At 61.2% G+C, this 25,206-nt stretch overlaps 1 protein-coding gene across 10 annotated transcripts in view; it reads right to left on the bottom strand.

Annotated features, from left to right (window-relative positions):
* The window catches only part of STAB1 (stabilin 1), a 27,261-nt gene extending 2,055 nt beyond the window's left edge, over positions 1-25,206 (bottom strand). For 3 of the 10 annotated variants that reach the window (XM_060111626.1, XM_060111629.1, XM_060111635.1), the window contains exons 1-60: positions 25,126-25,206; positions 20,793-20,929; positions 20,336-20,451; positions 20,046-20,131; positions 19,905-19,974; positions 19,417-19,512; positions 19,038-19,148; positions 18,599-18,795; positions 18,235-18,365; positions 17,938-18,062; positions 17,577-17,656; positions 17,238-17,375; positions 16,962-17,102; positions 16,749-16,811; positions 16,337-16,450; positions 16,207-16,260; positions 15,888-15,968; positions 15,331-15,489; positions 14,848-14,910; positions 14,517-14,612; positions 14,180-14,266; positions 13,547-13,658; positions 12,909-13,095; positions 12,706-12,799; positions 12,437-12,595; positions 10,758-10,853; positions 10,098-10,193; positions 9,918-9,965; positions 9,622-9,752; positions 9,339-9,450; positions 8,754-8,831; positions 8,567-8,665; positions 8,340-8,438; positions 8,074-8,205; positions 7,705-7,833; positions 7,464-7,520; positions 6,980-7,063; positions 6,285-6,480; positions 6,066-6,161; positions 5,929-5,974; positions 5,751-5,827; positions 5,411-5,536; positions 5,153-5,226; positions 4,926-5,000; positions 4,550-4,672; positions 4,186-4,233; positions 3,896-3,973; positions 3,645-3,791; positions 3,076-3,216; positions 2,899-2,973; positions 2,423-2,599; positions 2,253-2,339; positions 1,988-2,137; positions 1,833-1,889; positions 1,539-1,740; positions 1,021-1,170; positions 827-931; positions 573-680; positions 299-492; positions 61-205 (exon numbers count right to left, since the gene is read on the bottom strand). In XM_060111626.1, the coding sequence (XP_059967609.1) occupies positions 61-205; positions 299-492; positions 573-680; positions 827-931; positions 1,021-1,170; positions 1,539-1,740; positions 1,833-1,889; positions 1,988-2,137; positions 2,253-2,339; positions 2,423-2,599; positions 2,899-2,973; positions 3,076-3,216; positions 3,645-3,791; positions 3,896-3,973; positions 4,186-4,233; positions 4,550-4,672; positions 4,926-5,000; positions 5,153-5,226; positions 5,411-5,536; positions 5,751-5,827; positions 5,929-5,974; positions 6,066-6,161; positions 6,285-6,480; positions 6,980-7,063; positions 7,464-7,520; positions 7,705-7,833; positions 8,074-8,205; positions 8,340-8,438; positions 8,567-8,665; positions 8,754-8,831; positions 9,339-9,450; positions 9,622-9,752; positions 9,918-9,965; positions 10,098-10,193; positions 10,758-10,853; positions 12,437-12,595; positions 12,706-12,799; positions 12,909-13,095; positions 13,547-13,658; positions 14,180-14,266; positions 14,517-14,612; positions 14,848-14,910; positions 15,331-15,489; positions 15,888-15,968; positions 16,207-16,260; positions 16,337-16,450; positions 16,749-16,811; positions 16,962-17,102; positions 17,238-17,375; positions 17,577-17,656; positions 17,938-18,062; positions 18,235-18,365; positions 18,599-18,795; positions 19,038-19,148; positions 19,417-19,512; positions 19,905-19,974; positions 20,046-20,131; positions 20,336-20,451; positions 20,793-20,929; positions 25,126-25,206 (6,616 nt within the window). Of the gene's footprint in view, positions 1-58; positions 206-298; positions 493-572; positions 681-826; positions 932-1,020; positions 1,171-1,538; positions 1,741-1,832; positions 1,890-1,987; positions 2,138-2,252; positions 2,340-2,422; positions 2,600-2,898; positions 2,974-3,075; positions 3,217-3,644; positions 3,792-3,895; positions 3,974-4,185; positions 4,234-4,549; positions 4,673-4,925; positions 5,001-5,152; positions 5,227-5,410; positions 5,537-5,750; positions 5,828-5,928; positions 5,975-6,065; positions 6,162-6,284; positions 6,481-6,979; positions 7,064-7,463; positions 7,521-7,704; positions 7,834-8,073; positions 8,206-8,339; positions 8,439-8,566; positions 8,666-8,753; positions 8,832-9,338; positions 9,451-9,621; positions 9,753-9,917; positions 9,966-10,097; positions 10,194-10,757; positions 10,854-12,436; positions 12,596-12,705; positions 12,800-12,908; positions 13,096-13,546; positions 13,659-14,179; positions 14,267-14,516; positions 14,613-14,847; positions 14,911-15,330; positions 15,490-15,887; positions 15,969-16,206; positions 16,261-16,336; positions 16,451-16,748; positions 16,812-16,961; positions 17,103-17,237; positions 17,376-17,576; positions 17,657-17,937; positions 18,063-18,234; positions 18,366-18,598; positions 18,796-19,037; positions 19,149-19,416; positions 19,513-19,904; positions 19,975-20,045; positions 20,132-20,335; positions 20,452-20,792; positions 20,930-25,125 lie in introns of all 10 variants that reach the window. The other 7 variants (XM_060111628.1, XM_060111632.1, XM_060111627.1 and 4 more) reach the window with 6 other exon arrangements.

Raw genomic sequence — 25,206 nt, 5'->3', positions numbered from 1 at the left:
TGGTCAGAGGGCCGGCACCGAGGTAAAGCCGGGGTGCTGGGAGAGGGCAGGGAAGCACACCCTGGAAGTGCAGGTCAGTGCACACGGCATCCACGTGACAGGGTGGTGGCTGGTCCAGGCAGCGGTCCACGGGCGGCTCAGGCTCCTCCAGACACTGCAGTCCATCGCCCACGTAGCCGGCGTGGCACACACAGCGCCGTGTGTTCTGGACAGCAGAGCAGGTAGGCGCCCTTCAGGGACTGGGGCAGCCGCTCATTGGGGCACCCCCGCCCAGCTGCTTGGCTGCCCGCCTGCTCACCGGTCCAGTGTTCAGGCAGTCAGCGTGCTCGCTGCAGCCCCCGCGGTGGCCATCCTCACAGGGGTTGCGGGCCCGGCAGCTCCAGCCGTCACCCTCGTAGTCGGGCAGGCAGGTGCAGGTGACCACTGTGCCTACCTGGCTGCAGTTGGCATATTCACTGCAGCCGCCACGCCCATCCTGGCACAGGTCTACCACTGGAGGCAGCGAGAGGGTGGTTGGACCAGGCGACAGGAGGGGAGGGGAGTGGGGCCTCCCACCTCACATTCCTGCTCACCTGTGCACGTGCGGCCATCTCCTTCGTAGCCCAGGCTGCACTCACAGCTGTGGCCAGCGCGGCACACGGCCTGGGGTGCGCAGGGTGGGGCACACACAGGCTGCAGCTCTGTCCCCCGGGGCCCACCCCACACATCCAGGTTAGTGGCTGCCCTCCTAGACCCCCTTCCACCTCAGTGTGCAGTTGGGGCATGCACTGGTGTGTGCAGGTGTATACAAGTGTGCAGGGTGGGCACAAGCACAGGGCCCACTCACCCAGGTGCACCTCACAGTGTGGCCCAGTCCAACCCTCATCACAGAAGCAGGAGCCAGAGCCCCCCAGGCCCTCATCGCAGTGGCCATGGGAGGTACAGTTGCAGGCTGGGGAGAGGGACAGGCAGGATGGTGTTGGCACATGGGCCATGGGGATTAGAGAGCAGGATAAAGCAGGGTCGGGCAGGACAGCCTACCTTGGCAAAGGGGCCCAAAGGCACCCGGGGCACAGAGTTCACATGCCGTCCCGGCAAACCTCGAACGGCACCTACAGTTCCCGCTGCCACTCATGCCGTCCATGCACGTGCCATGGCCATTACAGGGGCTGCTGGCACCCCCAGGGCAAGCTAGGGGTTAGGGTGGGAGAAGAGAGGTGGGGCCAGGGACGCTCATCAGGAACCGCACACACGCATCCCCAGCCTAGCCACACGGTCCATCTGCCACCCAGCGGCAGCAGAGGCTCTTGCAGAAGCAGCAATCCACCCAAGTCCCCACGCCCTGGAGAACACCCAGACCCCAGCACACCCCACCAGGTCCTGTACCATCTACACACCCACCCCAGCTCTTAGAGCATTCTCACCTGGTAAGATCCACTCCCCGCCCCCAGCCCCTGACCACCCTGACACCCTGAGGCACAACGGCCAGAACTATGTCCTTGGCCACCTTGGGAGCTGGAGGAGCCAGCCAGCAGCACCCACAGCCTGAGAACACTCACCTCGGCACTCACTGCCATAGTGACCAGGGCAGCAGCTGGGCTTCCAGGTGGTGGTAACACAGTTGCGGTAGCAGCCCCTGCCCAGGCCTTGGGGCTGACCCCAGTGGCTGGGCCGGGCCCAGACACTGCGCAGTGCCGAGGAGTGCAGCGGAGGGGACGTCCAGAACTTTGAGAAGTAGCGCCAGCAGGCCTCAGGGCTGCCCTGGGCCAAGAGGAATCGGGCTGCAAACCTGACCTTGGTAGGCCCTGGGCCCTGCCCCCACCCCCACCCCCACCTGGCTCCCAACCCCTTACCTGCTCCTGTGAGCCCTCAGGACAGGGTGGTTCCAGCCCACAAATGCTGCAAACCTTCTGCAAGGAAGGGAGGCCAACAGCAAGCTCAAGTGAGTGGACAGGACAGGTGGGCTTAGGCCCCTGCCTATCCACCTCTGGCCTGTGGCCTCCCTCACCAGCCACAGAGGCCGAGTCTCAAAGCGGTCACACCGGGCACCAAGGCCAGGTGGCTCCAGCAGCTGGTCAATGCCGTAGGCCAGGCCCCCCTCAAAGGGCAGGTGTCGCTGCACAATCCGGGCATCCTCCTCTCCCACCGTGAGCTCACCCTGCAGGTGGAGGATGTGTAGTATGTTGGGGGGTCACAGGTGTACTGCAGCCCCCCCCCAGTGCCAGGGCCCCTGCCTCCTGCTTCCCTCGTTCAAACTTTCTCCCCAGACTCACCGGCCGGGCACGGCTGCAGGAGAAGGAGATGGGGGTCCCATGCATGGTGCGCAGTGGGCCCAGGTTGGGCAGGTCAGATGCCAAGGCCTGAGCAGATGGAGCCACAGTTGGAGCTGGGAGGGCAGGCTCAGTGGCAGGCAGTGGGGACCAAGGTCTGGGAGTGCACCCACCTCGACGTTGCGGATCACGTGGCCCCGCACAATGGCTGCCAGCTTGTCACGGTGGTCTTTATGGTATAGCCAGACCTGGCGATCGGGAGGCAAGGCTTGCAGGGCGGAGTCTGTGGGCCACAGCATTGTGAAGGGCCTATGGAATGAGTCTCGAAGCAGGGGCAGCAGGCCAGCCATCTAGTAGGATAGAGGTGTGACAGTCAGGCCCGTCAGAGGATGGTGGGCAGGTGGAGGGGCTCCAGGGACCCAGGTGACCTCCCCACCAGCCACATTCCTCTATAGCCATCCCAGGCCAATAGACATGGACATACATGCAAGTTGTCAGGTATGTGGGCACAAATAAGCACACCCTTGTGCTCACTGGGATGCTCATGCCCACAAATATGGCCTGTGCACAGAAAGGTGAACACACACGTTGACAGTCACCTGCATATACACACTTAAACGTGCACATATGCACACACTGAAAGGCTCACACACAGGAGCAGTACCGTCACAAGGCCACTGAAGATCTTGTAACCGAAGCTCTCCGCGGCGGCGGTGAAGTTTCTCTGGGGACAGGCGCTCAGTGAACAGTGAGGTCAGGAGGGGAGGGAGGATCCCAGGCCCCTAGCCGCCTGCTTTCCAGCTCCCCGCCCACACCCAGGTCATACCCGCAGAACTGGGGCAGCGTCAGGCTCCCAGTGCAGCACTTCAGGTGGCAGCAGGACACGGTCGATGAAATGCAAGACGCCGTTCACAGCCTCGTGGTCGCTGCTCACCACGCGCGCAAAGTCATTGATGTATATGCTGCCCTGGGGGTGGGGCCGGGATTGAATAAAGCCAGTTAGTGGGGTGCTCAGGGAGCTGTGGGTGGGGCCTGAGGTGGGAGCAGAGCCTGGGTTGGGTGAGTCTTGGGGCAGGAAGTGGGCGGGGTCAAGGCAGAGGGTGGGTCTTGCCTCCAGCCCAGGGAAACAGCCACCCAGGGAAACAGCCACCGGACTTGGCTGGTGGGAGCGGTACAGACACAGGGCCAAGCTCAGAAGTCCTGAGCCCAGGACTGGCCCCTGGTAGTGGGTGGGGTCCGGGGACAGACTCATCTCCCTCTCATTAAAGCCTCCCTGGCCCTGGGAAGGTGAGAGGGTCTTAAAGGCATGGGGACAGGGCATAGGTGCAGGCCTTGAAAGCAGCTGAGTCCTTGGTCTGTGGACAGTCCACGTCGGGGACCAGGGCCTGGGCTCACCTCCCTCTCACTGAAGCGCAGCGGGTGCCCAGAGAGTGTGGTGGCATAGCCCTCCTCTAGCAGCTCCTGGCTTCGCAGCTGCCGGCAACCAGCCACGTGATAGCGGAACACAAGCTGGCGATTGGCACGAATCCGGGCCAGCTCATCCTGGAGTGGGAGTCATGAGGGCACAAGGGTGCCCTGACTTTCGCCTCTGCCCAGGCAGTGCCCACCCCCCAGAATCCCCAGCCTTGCTCCAGGGGCTGAGTTACCTGCGACAGGTTGGTCATTAGATCTGCATGTGGCACAAAGATTGTGAAAGGCCCATCCCCCTTGAGCTCCTTGTATTCCTGGGAGGAGAGGGAAACAGGTTGGGTGGAAGAAGGGTGACCTGGGACCAACTCGAGGTTTCCACTGATTTTCTGGGAGAGACACAGACTCAGAAACCAAACCAGCCAGCCCTCTGACCAAATGAGAATATCATGGCCCAGAGACAGGTGGGACTTGCAGGTCAGAGAGGCCCAGGCTGGACCAAGGATGTGCAGGCCAGCTGGTTACTCACCAGGAGATGGAGGCTGAAGAATGAAGCATGCTTGTCCCGAAGGAGCTCCTGGATCAGGGGAGACAAGGATCAGCTCAGATTGTGGTTGGCCTCCATTCAGGGCTGGTGCCTGTCCCAGCACCTAGAGCCCAAGGTCTGGCCAAGGTAGAGATGAGGAAAGGAAAGCCAGGGTGGTCTGTGCTGGGATCAGGATTGGTTTCATGGATCGTAACTGGGTCAGGCCTAGGTGGAGTCAGGGGTCAGGCTCCAGTCCTGGTCAGGGCCAGGATCAGGATCAAATCTGAGGTCTTAACCAGTATCACGGGTCAGGCCCATGGGGGGCATTGCCAAGGCTCGGTCAGGGGTCCTACTTGGGCATCATTACCAGGCCGACTCGGGCACGGCAGGTGAAGCCATCACCCACGGTGTGGACTGCATCGCAGGTACACGTCCTCTGGCCATCCCCTGTGCTTCTGCACACAGCATAGGGGCTGCAGCCTCCATTGTTCTGAGGCAGGGACAGGAAAGAGAGGCGTCAGTGACTCCCAGGACCGCTGCCCCAACCAGCTCTGGGGGAGGGGCCGTGAAGTTCCCTGGCCAACACTCAAAGCCCTGTTTCCTACTGATCAGTCAGACTTGACCTTGTAGCACAGGTGGCTCACCCTTCAGAAGCACTCAGGACCCTGCTGGGGTTGTAAGAAGTCTGGTTCCCACCCCAGTCCCTTCCCCCTGTGGAACTGGGTGCGACCTGGGGGCCTGACCTGGGAGCAGGGGTCCAGGAGCACACAAGTCCGGATGCCGTCCCCACTGTAACCCTCGCGGCAGCTGCAGGAGACCTGTCCCAAGTCCCAATCAGTGGGGCTGCTGGTACCCTAGAGTGGGCCAGCGCCCTGGACAGAAGGAGCACCCCTCCCTGGGCCTGGTCTGAGGAGGGCCACACCCTCTGAGGGAATGGCACAGCCCCAGTGTCCAGCTCTGTTGTGCTGACCTGCTGGGGGCCTGTGGGGATACATTCGGCGTGCATGTGGCAGCCCCCGTGGTGGATGAGACAGCTGTTAACTTCTGGGGGAAAAGACATTGGGATGAGGGCTGGCCCTAGGCAGCCCCTCCATTCATCTGCCTGTTGAGGTGCTCATCCCCTACTCTCTCAGCACCCACAGGCTCACACCCCTGTGTGCCCCTCAGCCCTTCCTAGTCTCACTCATGCCACTGAAGCCAGACCCCTGGTGGCGGACCCCAGCCTCACCCTGGCACAGCTCCCCATCACCCGTGTAGCCATCCAGGCAGGTGCATGTCCGCTGACCAGGTGCCACATTGGTGCAGTTGGCGTGGGGGGAGCAGCCCCCGTGGTCATGGGCACAAGGGTCCACCACTAGGGGTAGATGATCCCAGAGAGTTGTGAGCAGTGGGCATGGGACAGAGTGGGGACAGGGGAGGAGGGCATGAGAGAAAGGAAAAGGTCGGGGGGAGGGGTCAGACCCAAGAGGTGACAGGGATAGAGACTGGACCTAAAGGGCAAGGAAAGGGCTCTGTGGGGAAATCCACCCCCCAATTTCAGGGGCCTCAGGGCATTGGTGTGCCTGGACCTGCACAGTAGATGCCGTTGCCCGAGTACCCCGCGGCACAGACGCAGGCAGGGGCTGCAGCCGAGTCCTGGACGCAGCTGGGAGGGACAGCAACAGCTTAGTCTATGTCTGCCCAGCCCCTGCCCTGACCCTAGCCACCCCCCCACTTGCCCACCTGCCCCAGGCTGAGCTCACTCACTTGGCATTGGGGTCACACTTCTGTGGGCACTGAGGGCCAGTGATTTCTGGGGGGTAGGAGGATGGTTCTGATCATGCTGACCCAGGAACCGCCTCCCCAGGAGTCACCCGCCTCTCCCCCTTGGGGCCACTCCTCACTCTGGTCACAGCGGAGGCCCTGCCAACCCACGTTACAGACACAGCTTCCGTCCCCTCGGAGCCCCTCCTGGCACAGCCCGTGGGCACAGTCACACACTGGGAGCGGAACGAGGTAGGACAGAAGTTACCCAGTGCCTGTTCTGTCCCTGCTGCAGTGTCTCCATGACCGCTGTCCTTGGCCAGCTTTCCCACCATTCCTGCCCGCCCCCAGGGCCTCACCTCCAGTGCAGTTGGGCCCGTAGCGGCCCAGCTCACACATCTCACAGGCCGTTCCGTGGAAGCCCTCGTGGCAGCGGCACTCCCCACTGCCCAGGAGCCTGTCCTGACACTGCCCGTGGCCCGAGCACACACCACCCAGACCCCCCGGGCACGGCTCACACAGTGTGCCGAAGAAGCCAGGGCAGCAGTCAGGCACCTGCGGGATGGGGCACAAGGAGAGGCCCGGCACAGGCCAGGACAGAGGTCAGGGGGCAGGGAAACGGCGGGGGGCGGGGGAAGGGCATCTTGGGGCCACAGAGCCACAGAACAAAGCAAGTCAGACCCAGAGAAAATGGAGACTGCCTTCTACAAGCCTCTCCATGGCAGGGGTGAGGAAACGGACTCAAGGAGGGAAAGGCCATACAGGACTCCATGGAGAGGGGCAGAGCTCGCGCTGCCCCCAGGGCTTGGTTGCTGGTGTCAGTTCCAGGCTGAGCCCCTTTCTCTCTCCCCCCATCCCCACTCCCTGGAGGCACGGCCACAGGGAAAAACAATGGCCCCTCTGACCTCAGACCTCTCTCCCTTCCCTGGCTTCGTCAGAGTCCTAGCCCTGCCTCTGCCTTTGAAGCCTAATCCCGGCTCCTGCCCTGGGCCCCCACTCCCACCTCCTCCTCTCTGGTCAAAGGCTCGGGGCTGGGGTTTGCTTCAGGGCAAACCTGGATCTTCTTGGCACACGTGTAAGAACAGCCCCAGGAGAAGGAGTAGCCAGACCGGTAGACACAGCTCTTCTTGGGGGTGTCCTGGAAATGGGGACAGGCAGGAGGACTCAGCCAGTGGCTTAGGTAGGGGCAAGGCAGTGAATGGGGAGACAGACAGACAGATTACAGGTGTCAGTGGGTGAGACAGGTAAGCAGGATAGCAAAAGGGTCAAGGAAGGACCACGACAGAAGACCTGAGGAGGAGAAGGTAGGCAGGACTAGCAGCCCGAGGGTCACTGGCCTCAGGTCGCCAGTCTGAGTGAGGCCTCCTCTGGGCAGACCTGGACCCAGGCCTCCTGGCCTCTGGCAGGAGAGCCAAGCGGCCCACGCTGCTCCAGGTCCCCATGCCTGGGTGAGCAGAGCTGGGCCCGGGGAGTTCGGACACCTTGGGCACAGTAAGAGCAGGTGACGCAGGGACGGGATGTGCTGGGCCCTGCCTCACCTCCAGCTGGTAGCCTTGAGTGCAGCGGAATTTCCGGGTGCAATTTACACATTTCTCCTGAAGGGAAGGAGGGCAGAGTGTCAGGCAGTCCCGAGGCGGGGGCTCCAAACCCACCTTCCCTCCTCTGGGGCGGGCTAACAGCTCTCCCACCCCTGACCAAGTGTCCCTCCCGCCGGCCAGGCCAGCCAGAGCCTCCGGCTCTTGACCGCCCCTCTGCGCTCCCCAGGCCCCAGCCTCTTACCCGCAGGGCCTCTGCGTGGCTGTGCAGGCAGCGGCTTGAGCCCACCGTCAGGACCCCGGACAGGCCAAACAGTGAGCGGCCAGGGGCCTCCAGCACAGGGCCTTCCAGCGGCACATGGTTCACCTCGGGCTGGGGGTTAGGGCAGGAGGCTGAACACCCCCCACCCCATCCCCACCCTCCCCTCAGGGGCTGCAGGCCAGGGAGGCGCTCCAGGGCTGGGGTATCTCTGTGGACTAGGGGTCTACCAGGATGGGAAGTCTCTGGACCAGAGGCTGAGGTGCCCAGGTGGGGGAACTCCAAAGAAAAGGGGTGTTCAAGAGCAGGGTGCCAGGGGCAGGGCCTCCTGTGCTCCCCCACCCCACCACCAACCTGGCCGCTATGGTTGTAGAAGACAAGCCAGTGTGCGGGGCCCAGGAGGGAGTTGCGGTGTCCGCCCCTGCGCAGGGCCTCTGTGGAAAGCGCCTCCCCCAGGATCACATGGTGTCGCACTACGTCCAAGTCCTGGAGAGGGAAGGAGAGGCTCAGGGGCTCCAGGACTCCCGAGTGCCTGGGACGGCGCCTCCCGCCCGCTGTGTCCTTGCTGTGGGATGGAAGGCTCACCCACCCCCCTCAGTGGCCCGTCCCGGTGATCTCACCAGGCCGCTGCTGTTGGCCTGGGCCTCCAGAGAGTGGTTGGTTGGCACGAAGATGGTGTAGGCAGTGGCAGCCTCAATCTGGGGTACCAGCCTGTGGCGCTAGGGGCGGGCGCAAGCGTCAGGGGTGGGCTTTCTTGCCCTCAGTCCTGACCCTGGGAGCCAGCAGCTCCGCCTGCACCTGGGGGAGGGCGCCCCCATCCAGGACTCCTCCCTCCTCCTGCCCTTACCTGCAGCAGCTCCCGGAAGAGGCGGAAGGCAGGCACTGAGTCCAGCTGCTGCAGCAACCCCTGCCCCCCCAGCACATCCCCTCTCGGAGGCAGTAAGACCTGGCACGGAGCATGGGGGCTGGTCAGTACATCCTTGCCTATTGGCCTGCCTAGAAGGTTCCCTGCACACACACCCCTCCAGCCATACCTGACTGAGGACATGTAGGACACCATTGGTGGCAAGGAGGTCAGCCACGTCCACACTAGCATTCTGCACCCAGACCCTCTGGAAGGCAGCAGACAGAGCTCAGGGAGACACAGGTAGACACTTAAGAGTGCGTGTAGCACCAACAGAGAGGCTGCTGGGCACAAGGCACCCAACCTGGCCTGGACACCCTCAGACTCAGGACCTACCAGATGGGCACACAGACCCTCACTAGGGCCCATGCATGAGGGGGCCAGGTGTGCACATGCAGACAAAGATGGACAGACAACCTGGCCTGGACACCCTCAGACTCAGGACCTACCAGATGGGCACACAGACCCTCACTAGGGCCCATGCATGAGGGGGCCAGGTGTGCACATGCAGACAAAGATGGACAGACAAGCCCTGGCAGGACAGTCACTCTGGCCCAAAGACACCGCCCAGCAGCAAATGTGTTCTGAGCTCAGCCCTGGGCCGGGCAAGGGGACCCCATCACATCACCGGGGACCCTGGGCTGGGAAGCCTATAGCCACTAGAGCCCCCCCTTCCCTGTATGGTCCCCTCTTCTGCCCAAAGTTCACCACGTACCCCACTGATGTTGTGAATCTCCCAGCGTGCAGTGGGGCTCAGGGTGGCTACACTCTGCCTGTCCAGCCGGGCCAGCTCCTCCTCAGACAGGGCGCCCTGGAGAAAATGGGCCCTGAGAGGACACAGTTTAGGGGGGCCATGGAACCGGGTTAGTGTAACCTACAGAGACCCCTGGAACTGGGCTCCACCCCAAAGGGTGGACACATGCCAGGTTGAGGACCTCTGGGGAGGGGCTGGGTCTCACACAAAAGCCCCCTCCCAGAGCCCCGCCATGGCAGCCCACCTGACCAGTTGCGGTAGCATCCTCGGCTGCAGCCAGAAGGCCTGGTCCTCAGGGCTCAGCCTACGGATGGCAGACTCTGAGGGCACCAGGGCTGTGACTCGGCTGTCAGCAGGAAGAGTGACGCCGGCCCCCTGTGCACATGGTGTTGAGGGGGGACAGGAGGAGTGATGAAGGCAGCCACCACCTTGAGATCACTTCCCCCAGCCTCCAGGCCTGCCCCCCACCTCCAGCTCTTAGAGCTGTTATGTGGCCTCCTGGATCTGAGTCCCCAAGCCCAGCATTCTATCTGATCCTACCTTGATCCACTGGTAGAAGATGGAGAAGTGGGCATTTGCCTCCAGCTCCTGAGGGGAGGGAAAAAGCTGAAGTTACCAGTCTAGGGACAGACTTGAGCCCCCTCCCTCCATGACCCTGAGTGTGGCCCCACCCCCGGATTCCACAAGAGGACTCCTCCCCGAGCACAGGAAACCACTCACCTGGAAGATGTCTCCGTAGCAGCTGAAGCCATCACCCCCATAGCCAGGGGGGCATGTGCAGACCCGCTGACCTCCTCCCACTGCCCGGCAGGTGGCCTGGGGTTGCGGGGCAGAGAGACATGGCCTCCGTTCAGCACCCACAGGGCAAGCTGGACAGCACCCATCCTCCATCTCTCCGTTCACTCTGGCCCATCCTCCTGCTGTCCTCCTGTCCAGCTACCCATCCCTACCATCTGTCTCTCCCTCTATCCAGTCTGTATTCAAGCTGCTCCTTTGGTGTGCAGGTCTTGGGCCTGCTCTCCAAGACCAGTGAGCATGTGACATGAGCTACCCCAACCCATCCTGGCAGATGGGTCAGGGAAGTCCAGGGCTGTGGGAGTATCTGGGAGGCCCCGGACCTCCAGGCGAGGCCTGAGCTGAGGGCAGGAGGAGCTAGCCAGGCCGAAGGTGTGGCGCTGGGAGCACGGAACAAGGGTGATGAGGGCAGGGGCTGGGATCTTTATAAGGAGGGTGAAAGCTCTGTCCTGTGGGCAAGCAGGTGACAGGGTTTGGACTTCAGGTTGAGAAAGATCCCAATCCTGACCAGAGACAGGGACACTGCTGCAGCCAAGGCCTACCCCTGAAGCCTCCCCTGGGCCTGGAGCCCTCTCACCCCCTCACCAGATCATGGCAGCCACCGTTGCCTGCCCGGCAGGGGTCAATGGGACTGCACACGTAGCCGTCCCCCGCGAATCCCAGCTTGCAGGTGCACTGGCTCTGGAGAGGTTGGGGAGCAGAGAGCCTCATCTCACCAGAAGCAGGAAACCCTTTCCTCCTCCACAGTTCAGCTCCCGACGGGCACTCTCCCTTGGGGTGGTCTGCTCAGACCCCAGAGGAGCTTTTCCCAGCCCCACCCTTGGAGTTCCATGTTCTAGATGCAGAGGTTGAGGCCCTGAGGGGAGACTGGCTCTCAGGAAGAGTCTGAGGAAGTGATGGCACTGGCAGGGGGGCATCCAGGAGCCTCGGGGCCTCTTTGCTCTCAGGCCTGGGCCCAGCCAGGCTGTTGAGGTCTGCAGTGTGTGATGAGTGGGCAGGTTTTGCCAAGACCAGCCCCAGGGATGGCTGCTCGGATCCCCCCCTCCAACCCCACCACTCTGCTTGGCTGCTCTGATCCTTCCCGCTAAATGCCAGTGTCCTTGTTGGGCTTATCCACACCTCAGGTGAGTGACTAGTGAGACTCCCCGGATCTCAGTTGCCCTTCTTTGCACGATGGGGGCATCTGCAACTGCTTATTCCACCCTCAGTTCTGAACTTTAAAGCTCCTGATGGAGTTCGCAGCTCCAGCTCTCAGGCCCATCTGAGTGTCACTGCTGAGGTCCTACGTCTGGTGGTCCAGACAATCATGGGGCAGGAGGCAGGGAGCCCCATGGATCCCTGCATAAGCCTGGGCCGCACAGAGGCTGACCCTGAAGCAGCCAGACCTGGCTTCCCAACTTGCATATTAGATTCTTCAATGCCAGCCAGTCCTCAGGCTCACCAGGCCTGACGTGCTTCACGTGGAAGGTTCCAGATTCTGAGATCCTGTGACTGGAGTCTGAGACTCCAAAATTCCAAGAGCTGGATTTCCATGAGTCTAAAAATTTGGGGATGTCACTCTCCATGGGCAGGTGTCTCTTCTTTTTTTTTTTTGCGGTATGCGGGCCTCTCACTGCTGTGGCCCCTCCCGTTGCGGAGCACAGGCTCCGGACGCGCAGGCCCAGCGGCCATGTCTCACGGGCCCAGCCGCTCCGCGGCACGTGGGATCCTCCCGGACCGGGGCACGAACCCGTGTCCCCTGCATCGGCAGGCGGACTCTCAACCACTGCGCCACCAGGGAAGCCCCAGGTGTCTCTTCTTGCTTTGCTCAATACTGAATTCCTAAATCTAGAACAGCAACTAGCATGTAACAAGTGCCTGGTGACATGTGGGAAACCAGTGAGTGGGTGAATGAGCTAATTGTCAGAAGGCAATGGCCCCAGTGGCCCGTAAGAGCAGAGAACTCATTGATTCTCGGTTATGAGAGTCCTCATCCCTGAGACACAGGAGTCACAGTCTTCTGACTTGGAAAAAATGCTGCCTTAGACTGGCACTCCAACACACCTTCCTTTAAAACTACTGCAACCTTCGCATTGCTTCCAGCACCCATCTACTGCTTCCAGATTGTACGACTCAACATTTCAGAGCTGGATTCTCATTTGTGTCTGAGGTTTGAGACCCTGAGCTTGAGTTCTTAGACGTTGCTAGAGTCAGATGGGCTAGGGGGAAGAGTCCCCCAGGATGGAGACCCCCACCCTGCTCTCTCGAGGCCGGCCGAGCCTCACCTGCCCGGGTCCCACATAGCTGCAGAGGGCGTCAGCGTGGCAGCCGCCTCGTACATCCAGCTCACACTCGTCGATGGCCACGCAGACACGACCGTCCCCGCTCCAGCCCTTGTGGCACGTGCAGTGGTGGGTGCCTGGGGCCCCAGGGACACACTTAGCCTGTGAGAGCCACGGATAAATGACTCAGGGCTGCAGGGCGGCAGGCTGAGGGCAAGGGAGTCCCACCTCGAGCCCGTGGGTCAGGACTTCAAGGAAGGGGCCAGACTCACATTCTCTGAGCATCCGCCACGGTCTGGGCGAGAGCAGGGGTTGCTGGGTGTGCAGGAGAAGCCGTCACCCTCAAAGCCATCGAGACAGAGACACCTGGGGGTGGGGGGTGGTGAATGAGGAGCCTCCAGTAAGCCTCTGGAAGCTGTGAGCAAACTGACAAGTGCAGTCACAGACGCAGCAGAGAGGAAGTGCACGTCCTCACCTGGCAATATCCCCCTGGTTAATGCAGCGGGCATGCGGGTGGCACTGCTGGGCCTGTTCTGTGGGCCCACAGTTCCCTGTGGACTCGTTGCAGAAGCGGCCACTGAAGCCTGGGGCACATGTGCCACGCTGGCACACACCCCCACTGCCCGGACGGTTGTCACACAGACCGTGGACACAGCCGCAGTCTGCAGGAAGGAGATGGAGCAGGGAAACTGAGGCTGAGGCAGGGCTGGCTGGGAGCCAGGATGCTTGGGCAATGCTGGGAATGGGGCAGCCAGAATAGATTTGACTGCAGGGTCAAAATCAGGTCATCCCAGACTCGGGAGGGAGGAAGAAATGAGAGGGGGGCATCCATTGCTTTCAGTCACCCTATTCTAGCTGCCCTGCTCCCAACACCACCATCGGAAAGTTCTTCTGTATGTCTGACCTAAATCCTGCATGCTTTAGGTTAAACTGTGGCTCTCTTCCCGGCATGGATAAAAGAGACATCTACTCTTGTGTTTCCAAAACCTTCTCCATAACCTCTGGACTGAACCCTTCTTCCTGGGGTTCTATTTCCCTTCTTGGGAGTCCCCAGCCCCACTTCCAAGCGACCCTTTTTCTCCCTGGCAGATGGCCTAGGCCAGGATCACCCACCTTCCTGGCACTGGTCTCCATGCTTGTTTGGGTTGGAGCAGATGTGGCAGGCGATGCCCTTGTAGTCTGGGAAGCAGAGGCAGGCCCCACTGCCCTGGACCCCATCACTGCACTGGGGGTGGGCAGGAGGCAAGAGCAGTCACGGGGAGGGGATTATCCACATTCTCTTCCCTAACATCCCTTCTCTCCACAGGCTGTGAGCTCCTGTTCCCCCTAGAAGACCTCCTGCTGGAAGAGACCTTCCAACTCACTGATGCTGCCAAAGAACTAGCCCCTAAAAGGCACCTGGCCCTGGTAGCTTCATGGGTGACTTCTGCTTAATCTAGAAACACACGACTCCTGTGCTCCTCCATAGCCAGGTGCTAAAGCAACTGCGATATTACAAAATGGCAAAAATACAACACACACAAAAAAACTATTGACAAATAGCCCTTATGAAAATAGATGTAACAATCTAATTAATTGATTCTAATTAAAATAAACACAATTTGGTCCAACTTCCACTGCCTCGATGTGAAGAACCCAATACCAGAGAGAGGCAGGCTTTGCTCAGACATACAGCCAGTCACCGGCCAACTCAGAAAGGAGCCCCTATCTCCCCCATCCCTCACTCCAGGGCAGGAGGGGACTCACGTTGCCTTTGCCATAGCAGGGGTTGGAGAAGCCCCCAGGACACTGCACACAGTCAGGCCCAAAAAACCCTTTGCAGCAGCCAGGTTTCTGTAAGAAAGAACACATCTGAGGGTCCGTCGGGAGCCATGTCGACCCCCCAGCCCAGGTTGCTTCTGCTCCCTGGTGCCATGTCTAGAGCAAGGGGGTGGGCGAGGCCCCTCTGTGACACCTTTTCCACCATTAGGATGCAGCACAGCTCTCTGAGGATGGCAGCCCACCCAGCCCCAGCCTGGGGGCTCCAGAGGAGAAGCAAGTGCCCCAGATCCCTAGGGAGCAAGTGCCCCATGCCCAGGCTCACCAGGATGGTCTGGTTGCAGTAGTGGGCGCAGCCCTTCTTCAGGACGTTCAGCCCAGTAGGGTCATGGATGTAGACACACTCCTCAGGGGAGATGTCCTGGGTGGGCCGTGCCAGGCTGGTCAGCAGGCAGGGGTCTTGGGCCGGCCCCCTTCACCAGGCAGCCCTGGTCAAGGGACCTTGGCCCCCTGGGCCTGGCACCTCCCCTGTCAGTGGGGCTGAGCCTCCAGGTCCAGCTGAGCCTCCCAGCCTCACTTCCCCACCCTGACCCAGGGCAGAAACCTTGCAGGGCAGTCAGAAGTCAGCCCTGAGAGCTGGGCCAAGGGATGCTCACCAGTTTCACGCTGTTGGGGGGGCACATGCTGGTGTTCAGGGCTTGGCAGTCCACACAGGAGCCCTGGGCAGGGTAGGGGGAGGAAGGGAGAAGGGTTAGTCATGGTTTATTTATTTAGCAAACCCTAAGAAAGAGGCACTCAGCCAAGGCCTGAGGTATGAGAAAGAGTCACCACAGGAGGGCCAGAGGATGGTGTTCCAGGCAGAGGGAAGAGCAAGGGCAAAGGCCCCGCGGTGGGAGAGCTCAGTGTGAGAGCATCACAGGTCTGGGCAGGGAGGCTGGGAACAGGGCTGTAGATGCATGAGTGACGGCAAAGGGACCATCAGGAGGACTGCTGAGGGCTGGGTGTGGGGCGTCCAGGTGAAACTGGGGCCTGCGCCCAAGCCCCAGAGCCACCCACTCATTTGAGGAGAACTAGAAAACGGCACCTCTCCCTGGGAAGATGACCCCGACACAAGCAGCGCTGGGGTCCCATGCGCTTACCGCCACGACCTTGTGCTGCTCTTCGTTGCAGAGCTTGGGCAGGATGGGCAGGATGGTCGGGGGCAGCAGGATGCCCTCCAGCATGTGGATGACGCCGTTGGCAGCCAGCACGTCCACTCTCCGTAGGGGGACCCCCTCAGGTCCCAGCAGGATGCGCCCCTGTGGCAGAGCCCAGCATGCATCCTTGGCCCAGTCCCCGCCCCTGCGCTCAGCACACTGTCAGAGGCCCAGCCTGCCAGCCACCTCTTCTCCCACTCCCTGGCAACATCTCTTGCTCTGGCAGAACCACTCCAGCCTCTGCACCCTGACCCACATGGTTTCTGTCATGTGGAGCCCCTCCCCCTGCCCACGTGCTCACCCTCCTCCTCTTTGGAGCCCTCCCAGCTTGTTGGGCCCCAGGAGAGGGATTTGATCTGTGCCTGCTCCCACATGACCCTCCACCAGGGCATGCCCACTGCAGGGCTCGGAGCACGAAGCCGGGTCCGAAAGAGGCTTGACACCTGGCTGGTCATCACCAGCCCCTCCACTGGTCCATCCCTGGTGCTCAGGGAGCTCACCTCCTCCGAGATATTCACAGCCAGGACCTGGTTTGCCATGGTGAGGACCCGGCCCTTGGAGATGAGCTTCTCAACAGTCAGCTGGGGTAGAGAAGAGAGTGGCCTTAGGCCGGGCACTAGCCACACCTTGGGGCCACACCCAGTCCTGCCCAGGTGACTCGCAGCTACCACCTTGGTCCCCAGGCTCTCCTCTGTCCTGTAGAGTCCAGATGGGTGGGGAGAGGAGAAGGGGCCCCCTGGAAGACTGGAATCTGCAGACAAACCCTCTGACAGCCCATTGGCAGGTGTAAGCCAGCCAACCTCCCAGAGGGCCTCTCACCTGGCCGTGGCTATAGACATGGTACCTCACCAGCTCCTGCAGTTTGGAGAGACCCTGGCAGGAGAGAGAGGGCTTGGCTGCTAGAGGCTCTGAGCCTGTATCTCTGGCCCCTTCTCCCCGACAAGCTTACCGCTGTGAAGAGGTAGACCAGGCGGCCGTCCCGCAAGCCATCCACTGCCTCATTGCTGGGGGCAAAGACTGTGAAGGGCCCAGGGCCATCCAGGAAGGAGGGCAGCCCACAGTTCTGTGGTGGTGAGAAGGAGGCTCAGGGGGTTCCGTGGCCAACCCTTACCTCTAAGTCCTGCCTGGGCCCTGCTGCCCTTGGTCTGCAGGAAACGCCCACCAAAAGTAAGTGGGTGACATTGGCAATGGGTTCATGCTACCACAGAGCCTCGGGATTCTAATGGGCAGGTTCCAGGATGGGGGTGTGGGCAAAGGCCCGTCCTACTCCAGAAGCCCAGACCACTGTGGGGCAGATTCTGGGTAGTGAGGGGTCCTGGGACAAAAGATCAAATGGGCTAGGACCTTTTGCCCAGACTCACCTCCAGGATGGTTTCAAACCGGGTGAAGGCCTCAGTGGAGGCAAGGATCTGGCCGATGGTTCTCTGTAGGAAGGGATGAGCATGAGGGCCCCAGAGGGGAAGGAGCTCTGCTCCAGCCCTGCCCAGAACTGCCCCGCCCCCCTCTCCGAACTCAGTGCGGGTCAGAGGCCACGCAGGGGCACAGGGTGGGGGGAGGGGAAGGCACTAGCTTACCTTGGGGTCCTCAGGGAGCTCTGGTGGGAGCTGCCACCGCAGGGCAGTGACCACGTGGAAGATGCCATTGGCTGCTGGGTAGTTGGCCTTGTGGATGGTGAATGTCTGCTGGGGCTGGTCTTTGTACTTGTAGGTGTATTTCTGCTGAGACATGAGACCTCTGGCTCAGACTCCAAACACCCACCCCTTGTCCTGAGGCTCTGTCCCACCTCCACACCTTTTTCTGGGCTGTGTTTCCCACCTATGACTCCTCTGGAGGCTGAGGTCCCTGCTTACCCTGAAGCGGCTGAAAGTGACGGTGATCTCCTGTCCAGCCAGCGTCCACCACCTGTGTGTAGGCTGGGTCCCTGACTCCTCCAGCATGTGCTGCCCTGCGATGATGTGCTGTCTGCAGAGCTGCTGGGCAAGGGATGCCTGTGGGCACAAGGGGACGGGGGTGCCGAGTGGGCCCAGGGCAGGCAGTCCTCTTCAGGGACCGTTGCCCAAGCAACGGAGGGAACAGGAGGCCTCCCAGGCCTCAGTCCCCTAGAGTGTGCACTGAGGACACTCTCAGGGCCCTGAAGCCTAGGGGAGGGTCCAGGGAGGAGGCCCACTCCTCGATAGGCAGGGGCTCACGTTCATGGTCCTGGAGGATATGGACGGTGCCAGCACGGTGAATGGGCCCGACGTGCTGAGGATCTCCCGGCAGCCCTGGTCTGGGGACAGGAGAGGGTGTATCAGGATGGGTCTGGGAGGCCGTCAGCCATCAGTCCTGGGTTTTGGAGAGTTGAGGTGGGGGGAGCGTTGGGTCAAGATCTAGGGTAAATGGGGATATCAGGATCTGGGGGAGTAGCTCCCACCTCCATCATGTACCCCACCACAGTCCATTCTCTGCTTCCACAGCTCTTGGGCAGAGAAATAAGGCATCTCTGGAGAGTCTGCCAAGGATGCTGGGTGCGAGGGGCGGGGTCTCAGGCGAGTGGCAGGGGTCACACACCCAGCATGGCAAAGGCGACTCTCAGCCGCAGTAACATGTTCGTCTGGCTGGCCTTCTGCACCTCGTGGAGCAGGTGTCCGTAGCAGGCACGCCCATCTCCCACCTCGCCGTCCTTGCACACACAGCTGGGGGTGTGGGTAGAACTGGTCAGGGCGGGGGCGTGGCCAGGTCCCCCTCTTGGCCCTCACCCCCGATCCCCACAGGGCCCTTGAGGTGCACATGGGCACAAACTTGTCCCTGCCAAGCCCACCCGCTCTGCTCTGCCCCTGGTACCCAGCCCAAGGCACCTGTGCTCACCTGGTCTTTCCATCAGGGGTCACCTGGCAGGTGGCTGACCGGTCACAGGAGTGGGGGAAGCAGTAGGCGAAGCAGCCCGCGGAGGCATTGTGGTTGGTGCTGACCAGGCCTGGCTTACATGAGCAGGAGGCCTGGCCCACCCGGGAGGGGAGGGAGGATGACACCACGTCCGTGAGAACCGTGGCGTCTGCCACACCCACAGAGCTCTGCTGGGTCCTCACAGCCACCCGCCCAGAAGCAGGCTGTCATTCTCTTCCCATTTAACAAATGGGGCAGCTTAGGCTCCTAGGAGGCCCGCGATTGTCCCACAGCCCATGTGAGCTGGGGGACCGCGGGGCAGGCCCAGCCCAGGGCCCCAGCTCACCTGGCCTGGCCTCTTGTACAGACATAAGGTGGAGTTGCTGGGGCAGCCGCCGTTGTTGATGGTGCATGGGTCCTGGGGCAGACACACCGTTCCGTCCCCATGGTAGTTCTCAGGGCAGCGACACTGTGCCTGCCCCCTGGGGCTCACGGAGCACTGGGCAACTGGGGAGCAGGGTGACGGCTGGCAGGGGTCAGGGGCTGCCGGGGCAGTGGAAAGAGCCCAAGTGAGACGAGCACGCAGGAGGCCCATCTCCTCCACAGCCTCTATCCAGGTTGGCCCAGGGATGGGGTGAACAGGCTGATCTAGACCTTGGGGACAGGCCCTATTTCCCTCCCTCAGGGACACTTCTCCCTCCCTGTAAAAGGCCAGATCGTACTTGCTGGTTTAAAAGGATGCTCACCCTGAGCTGGGGCTCCTGGCCTCTAGATCCCAGACTTACCTAGGCATTCGCTGCCCTGCTGGGTGTGGCCAGGCAGGCAGCGGCAGGTAGGGGCCTCTGCAGAGCACTGGGAGTTCTGAGGACAGTTCAGGGCCTGGCAGGCGGGGAGCTCTGAGTGGAGAAAGAAGAGTATCACGGCAGCTCCAAGTCCCAGGCTGGGAAGGAACACAGGAGCGAAGATGCTATGCCTAATTTGCTGTGTGACCCTGGCCAGGGTCCCATCCTCTCTGGGCCTCTGGGCAGTGAAGGTTTCAGATGACACCCCCTCCCCGAAGGGAGGCTGCAGGCAGAGGTCCTGCTGAGGCTCAGGCCCCATCCTTCACCCCGTCAGCCGTCCTGCTCTGGCCACTGAAGACTGGCTACCCCAGCAGCTGCTCACCTTGGTCACAGTGGGGTCCAGTGAATCCAGCAAAGCACAGGCAGCTTCCATCCCCGAGTGGCCCATGGCGGCACACGCCATGCACACAGCTGCAGACTGGGAGGGACACGCAGGGACAGGTGGGACCCCAGCCTCAGCCAGGGGCACACAGGGACGTCGAGTCCCTGCCCTCTGCATCTCCAGAACTCAGCTCCAGCAGGCACAACCTCAAGAATACAGAATTGTGGTGCAGGACCAGAGAGGTGGTGGGAGCCCAGGGCAGGCACCTGCGCTAGCCAGGAGGTTCAAGGAAGGCTTCCTGGAGGAGGCCTCCAAGAACAGCATGTGCAGGGGCTAGAGGTGTGATAAAGCAAAGCTCATGTCCCTAGAAGGGATGTGTAAGGCTGAGCAGCTGGGAGGGAGTCTGGTAGGGACTGGCTGTAGGGACTAGGTCCCCACTGGCCCCCAAGTGGACATCGGCCCCGCCCTCCTGCCTGGCCAGCACTCACCTGACTGGCAGTCAGGGCCGAACCGGTTGGGGTCTCTACACTCCTGGCAGGCTGAGCCACTGAAGTTTTCCTGGCAGAGGGATGCCCCAAGTCAGTGCAGCCCCTCCACTGCCCCCCACCCCAGCCCCACTGGGCCCTTACCTGGCACACGCAGGTCCCGTTCCTGTCTATGCCATCCAGGCAGGTCCCGTGGCTGTTGCATGGGGTCTCAGCACCCCCAGGGCACTCTGTGGAACCCCCCGCCTAGAACTCAGCTCTGCCCCAAGAACTCTCAATTTACCTGACCCCAACAGCTCTGGGCAGCCCCAGACTTGGTCCCTCCCCTGGGGCAGCCAGAGCCAAGAGGCCCAGCTGCCCATTAAATGAGCCAGTTGAAGGGGAATGCAGGCGGGTTGAGGCATGAGGAGCAAGGCTGGGACCCTCCCCCATACCATAGCACTGGGACCCCCAGTAGCCAGGGCAGCAGGCCTTCTGCACCACGTCCTTCCAGCACTCCAGGCTGCAGCCGCTCACAGACAACAAAGAGTCCCCCAGCTGGACCTCGTATCTGGGGACCAAGGATGGGCAGGGTGATGGGAGGGGCTCCCCTAGCAGCCTCCAGCCCAGCCTCCCCACACTGGGTTCTGTTACTCTTGGTCCCCCGACCCCTTCCCGCCTGGCCCTGAGCTGAACACAGGGCCTGGTCCATAGTAGATGCTCAATAAACAGCACTTGCCCTGCATTCTTACTCCTTCCTCCCTGCCTATCTCTGTCCCACTGGAGGGGCCAACAGACATGTGGGTGAGTGAGTCCCTGCCCTCACTCCCCAGGCCTGCCAGGCCCTCCTGGTCCCCTGCCATCCCATGAGATACCCCTGGAAGCAAGCAAGGGTGGAGTGGGGGTCCGCACCGGCAGTCCTGTGAGATCTTCTCCGGGAACTCCCGAAGCCAGCCCGAGGGACACACCCGCTTCTTGATGGCAGGGCACGGGGTGCAGGGTATGTGAGTGACAAACTTGGTCTTTATGTCGCAGCGTCTGGACTGTACCTGGGCATGGACAGGGTTTGGAGTGAGGGACCTGAACCCTGCACACAGCCCTGACCTTTGATCGCAGCGAGGCCTAGCACCCCTCTCCAGGCCCATCTGTTCATTGGGGAGGCAGTGAGAACAGGGAAGGCCCTGAGTCTGGGGAAACTGGCCTGTCACAGGCTGTCCCTGCCACAGTGTGCCTCTATACCCACAGCCACACACCTCTGCCTGGGGGCCTGGAGGCACGCCCAGAAGCCTCAGAGTCTCTGCCTTCTGACACAGAGCATCTGGCCCTCTCGTTCCACCCTGGGTGATCCAAAGGAGGCAACTGAACCCTAGGAGGGTGGCCCTCACCTGTAGCCACCCAGGGACTTTGACCTAGACTCTCAAGCTAGTGCTCATTCACCCCTTTCATTTAAACATAAACACTAAGTGAAAGGCTGACACTGTTCGGGAGGAGAACACGGTGACGCCATCCTCCATCCCTTGGGCACAGGCAGGATGAGAGCTTCAGCCACGCACCATGGGGCTGGCCCTCCAGTTGTCACTCTGCTCTGAGCACGTCCCCACCTTGCTCCCAAATGACGCCCTCGGCCAGCCCAGGGCCCTCTCTGGTGCCCCGCGGTCAGAGACCCAGCAGCCAGCCCCATGCCCGAGGCCAGCCCGTGTGAGCAGGCGTGTGGGAGGGGGTCTGAGTTTGGGCCAAGCAGTCACATTCCCTGAGCCCTAGTCCAGGCCTGGCCCACAGCCCCACACGCCAGCCAGGACCCAGGGGTCCACTGCCCATCACTGGATGGGCAGTGCTGGGAGTGAGAGAGCTGAGAAGACCCAGGCTGGAGGCCCAGGTAGCTTCCTGGGGAGGTGACAATTGAGTTGGGACCTGAAGGATGCATGAAAATTGGTCAGGGTCATTGCTCCTAGCAGAGGGGACAGGAGAGGCAAAAGTCACGAAGTAGGAAGAAGCAAACGGCCATGTGTGATGAGGCAGAGACATGCAGAGACAGGCAGAGAGGAGGCTGGAGAGGGGCTGGGGCCAGACCAGGCCAGTGAGGGGAGGTGGAGTCCGGAGCAGACCCAGGACTCGTTTATGTTTTAAATGGGCCCTCTGGCTGCTGCATGGAGAACAGAGGTGGGGGCAGGAGAAGAGATGGTCACCTGAGAGCCAAGAAAGCCCTAAGCCTGCAGTCCACTCGCTGGCCTGTCAAAGCTCCCCCAAGTCCACCATCAGTGGGGCTACCATTACGGCAACAAAGTCCCAATAACCTACAGCACTGACCCTGGAGGAATGGAAGCTAAACTCTTGGTTGTCAGTGGGAGAAAAGACCACAGCAAGGTGCATTTTGATGAGGAGAGCTTTCAGGGGCTTGGGGCATGGCCTGGAGAAGCTGAGAAGTTCTCATCTTAAAAAGTGCTGAACACACTGTGCTCCAAAAGGGAGTAAACCCAGAACATCTCTTTCCTAGAACACATCACAGATGTGTGGCTCTCAAAGCCAGAGAAAAGGAGAAATAGTGCCTCAATACTTTCTGGTGTACATGAAGGTCCCAGGGCCTCTCCCAGCTGCTGTGATTTGGTTTTTTCCGCTCCTGCCTCTGTGGTCTGCGAAGAGGGAAGTTGCTGCGGGCGGCCTCAGCCCGAGCTGTGGGGCTGGATGTTGTGGTCTCATTCCCCACCCTGAGGCTCGGTCTTTGCTGAGCCAGGGAGCGACTAGGAAGTTGGGTAATTTCAGGGCCAGGCAGCTGCTGGCTCAGGGCAAACGCTCTGCAGGTGGTGGGCTCCCCTGAGGGCCACCTGGCCAGCCAGACACAGCTGCCAGCGTCAGCGCCAATGGCCCAGGGACCAGTTTTCAGAGCAGCCCTGGATAAGGGCTCAGGGGCAGTGAGAGAGCACGGTCCTCACTCTTGGGCAGAGGGGGCGGTCCTGTCGAGTGGGGGGTGAGTCACCAGCACAGGAGGCAGCTGGAGCCTTGTGGCTGGTGGTGGGGTGGACACTCGTTCACGAGATGTTGCATCTGTAAATGTGTGATGGATGGATAAACCAGCGGACAAGTCACACTTCTCACTGGGACCTCACCGCAAGTGGGCATTCAGGCCCCCTCTGCCTGGTGGCGTGAAAGGAGCATCAGCCCCAGCCGACAATCTCGCCACTGGTCCCGTTGGGAGGAGTGAGGCTGGATTCCAGCCGAGTGCTGAATCAGATTCCCTTCTTCCCTAGGGCACCTCGGGACCCGTCTGAGCCGGGCGGGTGCTGCTCCCCTCCCTATCCTAATCCAGAATTGATTTTGCAATGTCTGCATCCCATGGAGACACTGCTGGGCAAGTTGAGGAGACACGAGGTGTTAGCCTGTTGTGAGAAGGTGGAAGAAATTCCCCCAAGCTGGGGTCCAGGGCCCAGAACCCAAACTCCCTCAGATGGGAAGGGACCTCTCAAACCACTTCCCCTTGCCCAAGATCAATGCTCCTCTCCCTTCAAACCCCAGCTTGAGACCACAGGCTTCACCTGCACCAGCATACACCTAGCAGAGGAGGCACTTGGTGAAAGACTTGAATAGACAGGTGCTAAGCCCCCTCCTCCAAGAAGACTTCTCTGCCTCTACTGCCTGAACCTTCCTGTGTTTGAGTTCTGCTCCTCACTAGCTGTGTGACCCAGAAGTCATCCCTTGCCCTCAGAGCCTCGGTTTCCTAAGGTTTACAGTGGATCTCATGCTATACAAGGTGCTGGTAGTCGGTAGTGCTGAGGGACTGAGGGCGCGTGAGAGGCCAGCGTTGCTGCGTCCCTGACAAGAACCCCCAGGGCCCTCTTCCCTGGGCCAGGATGTCTGAGCCCCAGCCCCAGAAGGCAGACTTAGAGGTGGTCTGTGACAAGGAAAAACTCCCAGGCTGAGGCCCCTCATTGACCCCTGTCACAAGAACATGAGGTGGCCTTCGAAATTCCCTTTCATTGTACACATGGGGAAACTGAGGCAGGGAGGGAGCAGGAAGCACCTGCAGGGCTCAGCACAGCCTGAAACCCTTGGCTCTTCCACCATCACTGTCACTTTTTCAACCTCAGATCTGCCCATCCCCAACCCTGACTTGGTCCTGAAGCTGGTGAGGCCTCTCACCAGACCACAAGGCCGATGAGAGCGAGCCCCAGGGCAGCACAGGGCCTGGGTCCCTGTCCTGGCTCTGCCTGGCAGTGGGATCCTGGGCAAGCCCTTTTCCTCTCGGGACCTCAGTCTGCCTGTTAGTGATTTGGGGACACTAGCAGCTGCCCCAAGAGAACTTGGCCTCACAGGAGAGGGTCCTTCACCTGGAGGCAGGCCCCAGCCAGGCTGACTCTGTCTCCATGCCTAGGGTGGGAGGCTCTTACAGAAACTCCAGTTGGGACAATGTCCCTACTATGGGGCTTGGGTGGATCTGCAGACAGGCATCCCAAAGGGGGCTTGTGCATGTGGACCTGACAGCCACACACTGGGACCGTCGGCTCCTCCCTCGTGGCCGGATGGGGAACCGCAGATGGCGGTCTGGAGCGTGGCTCTGGAGTTGGACCAACCTGTCTCTATCATCCTTGGGTTTTGGCTTCCTCAAGTGGAGAACAACAGGGCCCACTTCTCAGGGGCTGGGGTGGCTTGAAGGGATGATGCTGGGTGTGCCCAGGGCTGTGCACCTGAACAGCAGCTCTTAGGCTTGAGGGCGTTATTGTTGGCTGCTGTTTGCCCAGGAGGACTGGGGGTGAGGAGACCTCATTCTGCCTCTGGGCACACACACATGCACACACACCCAGCACGCCTACACATGGTCCACATGAGCCTCTCAGTTTGTCAGCCCTGTGAGGGTTGGGGGTGACCACATCTCCCATCCCCAAGCCAGGGCCACAGAGACAGCAGGCCTCAGTCCGGGCAGGGGGATGGGCCTGGCTCTGTATACCCCACCCTCAGGCTGGGGAGACCTGGGACGGCTGCCCACACCCCCCGGCTGGCTAGCCGGACACAGAGGAGGGCAGGCTGACACATCCCTGCCACCCCAAGCAGCGAGACACAGACCTCAGCCTGGAGAGGTGGGCACAAGAGCCCAGTCCTCTGTCCAGCTCAGAGAAGGTCAGAGGAGGTCAGACAAGAACCAGCTGCCCTGTGTGTCCCCAGCCCCGTGCCTGATCCGTGAGCGTTCCCTCCCTGCTCCTACCACTGGCTGGGAGGGCCTGGATGCCATGTCCCCCGCGACCGGCTCACTCACCTTCTGCCCCCCGATGAAGCTGAAGCCTGCCAGGCAGAGGGCCAGGAGGCAGAGCAGGAGGTGGTCCCGGGGCCCTGCCAT

This window comes from Mesoplodon densirostris, chromosome 10, assembly GCF_025265405.1.
Source record: "Mesoplodon densirostris isolate mMesDen1 chromosome 10, mMesDen1 primary haplotype, whole genome shotgun sequence".
Classification (NCBI taxonomy): Eukaryota; Metazoa; Chordata; class Mammalia; order Artiodactyla; family Ziphiidae; genus Mesoplodon; species Mesoplodon densirostris.
The sequence above is the reverse complement of the archived record's forward strand: the minus strand, read 5'-3'. Positions and strand labels throughout refer to the sequence as shown.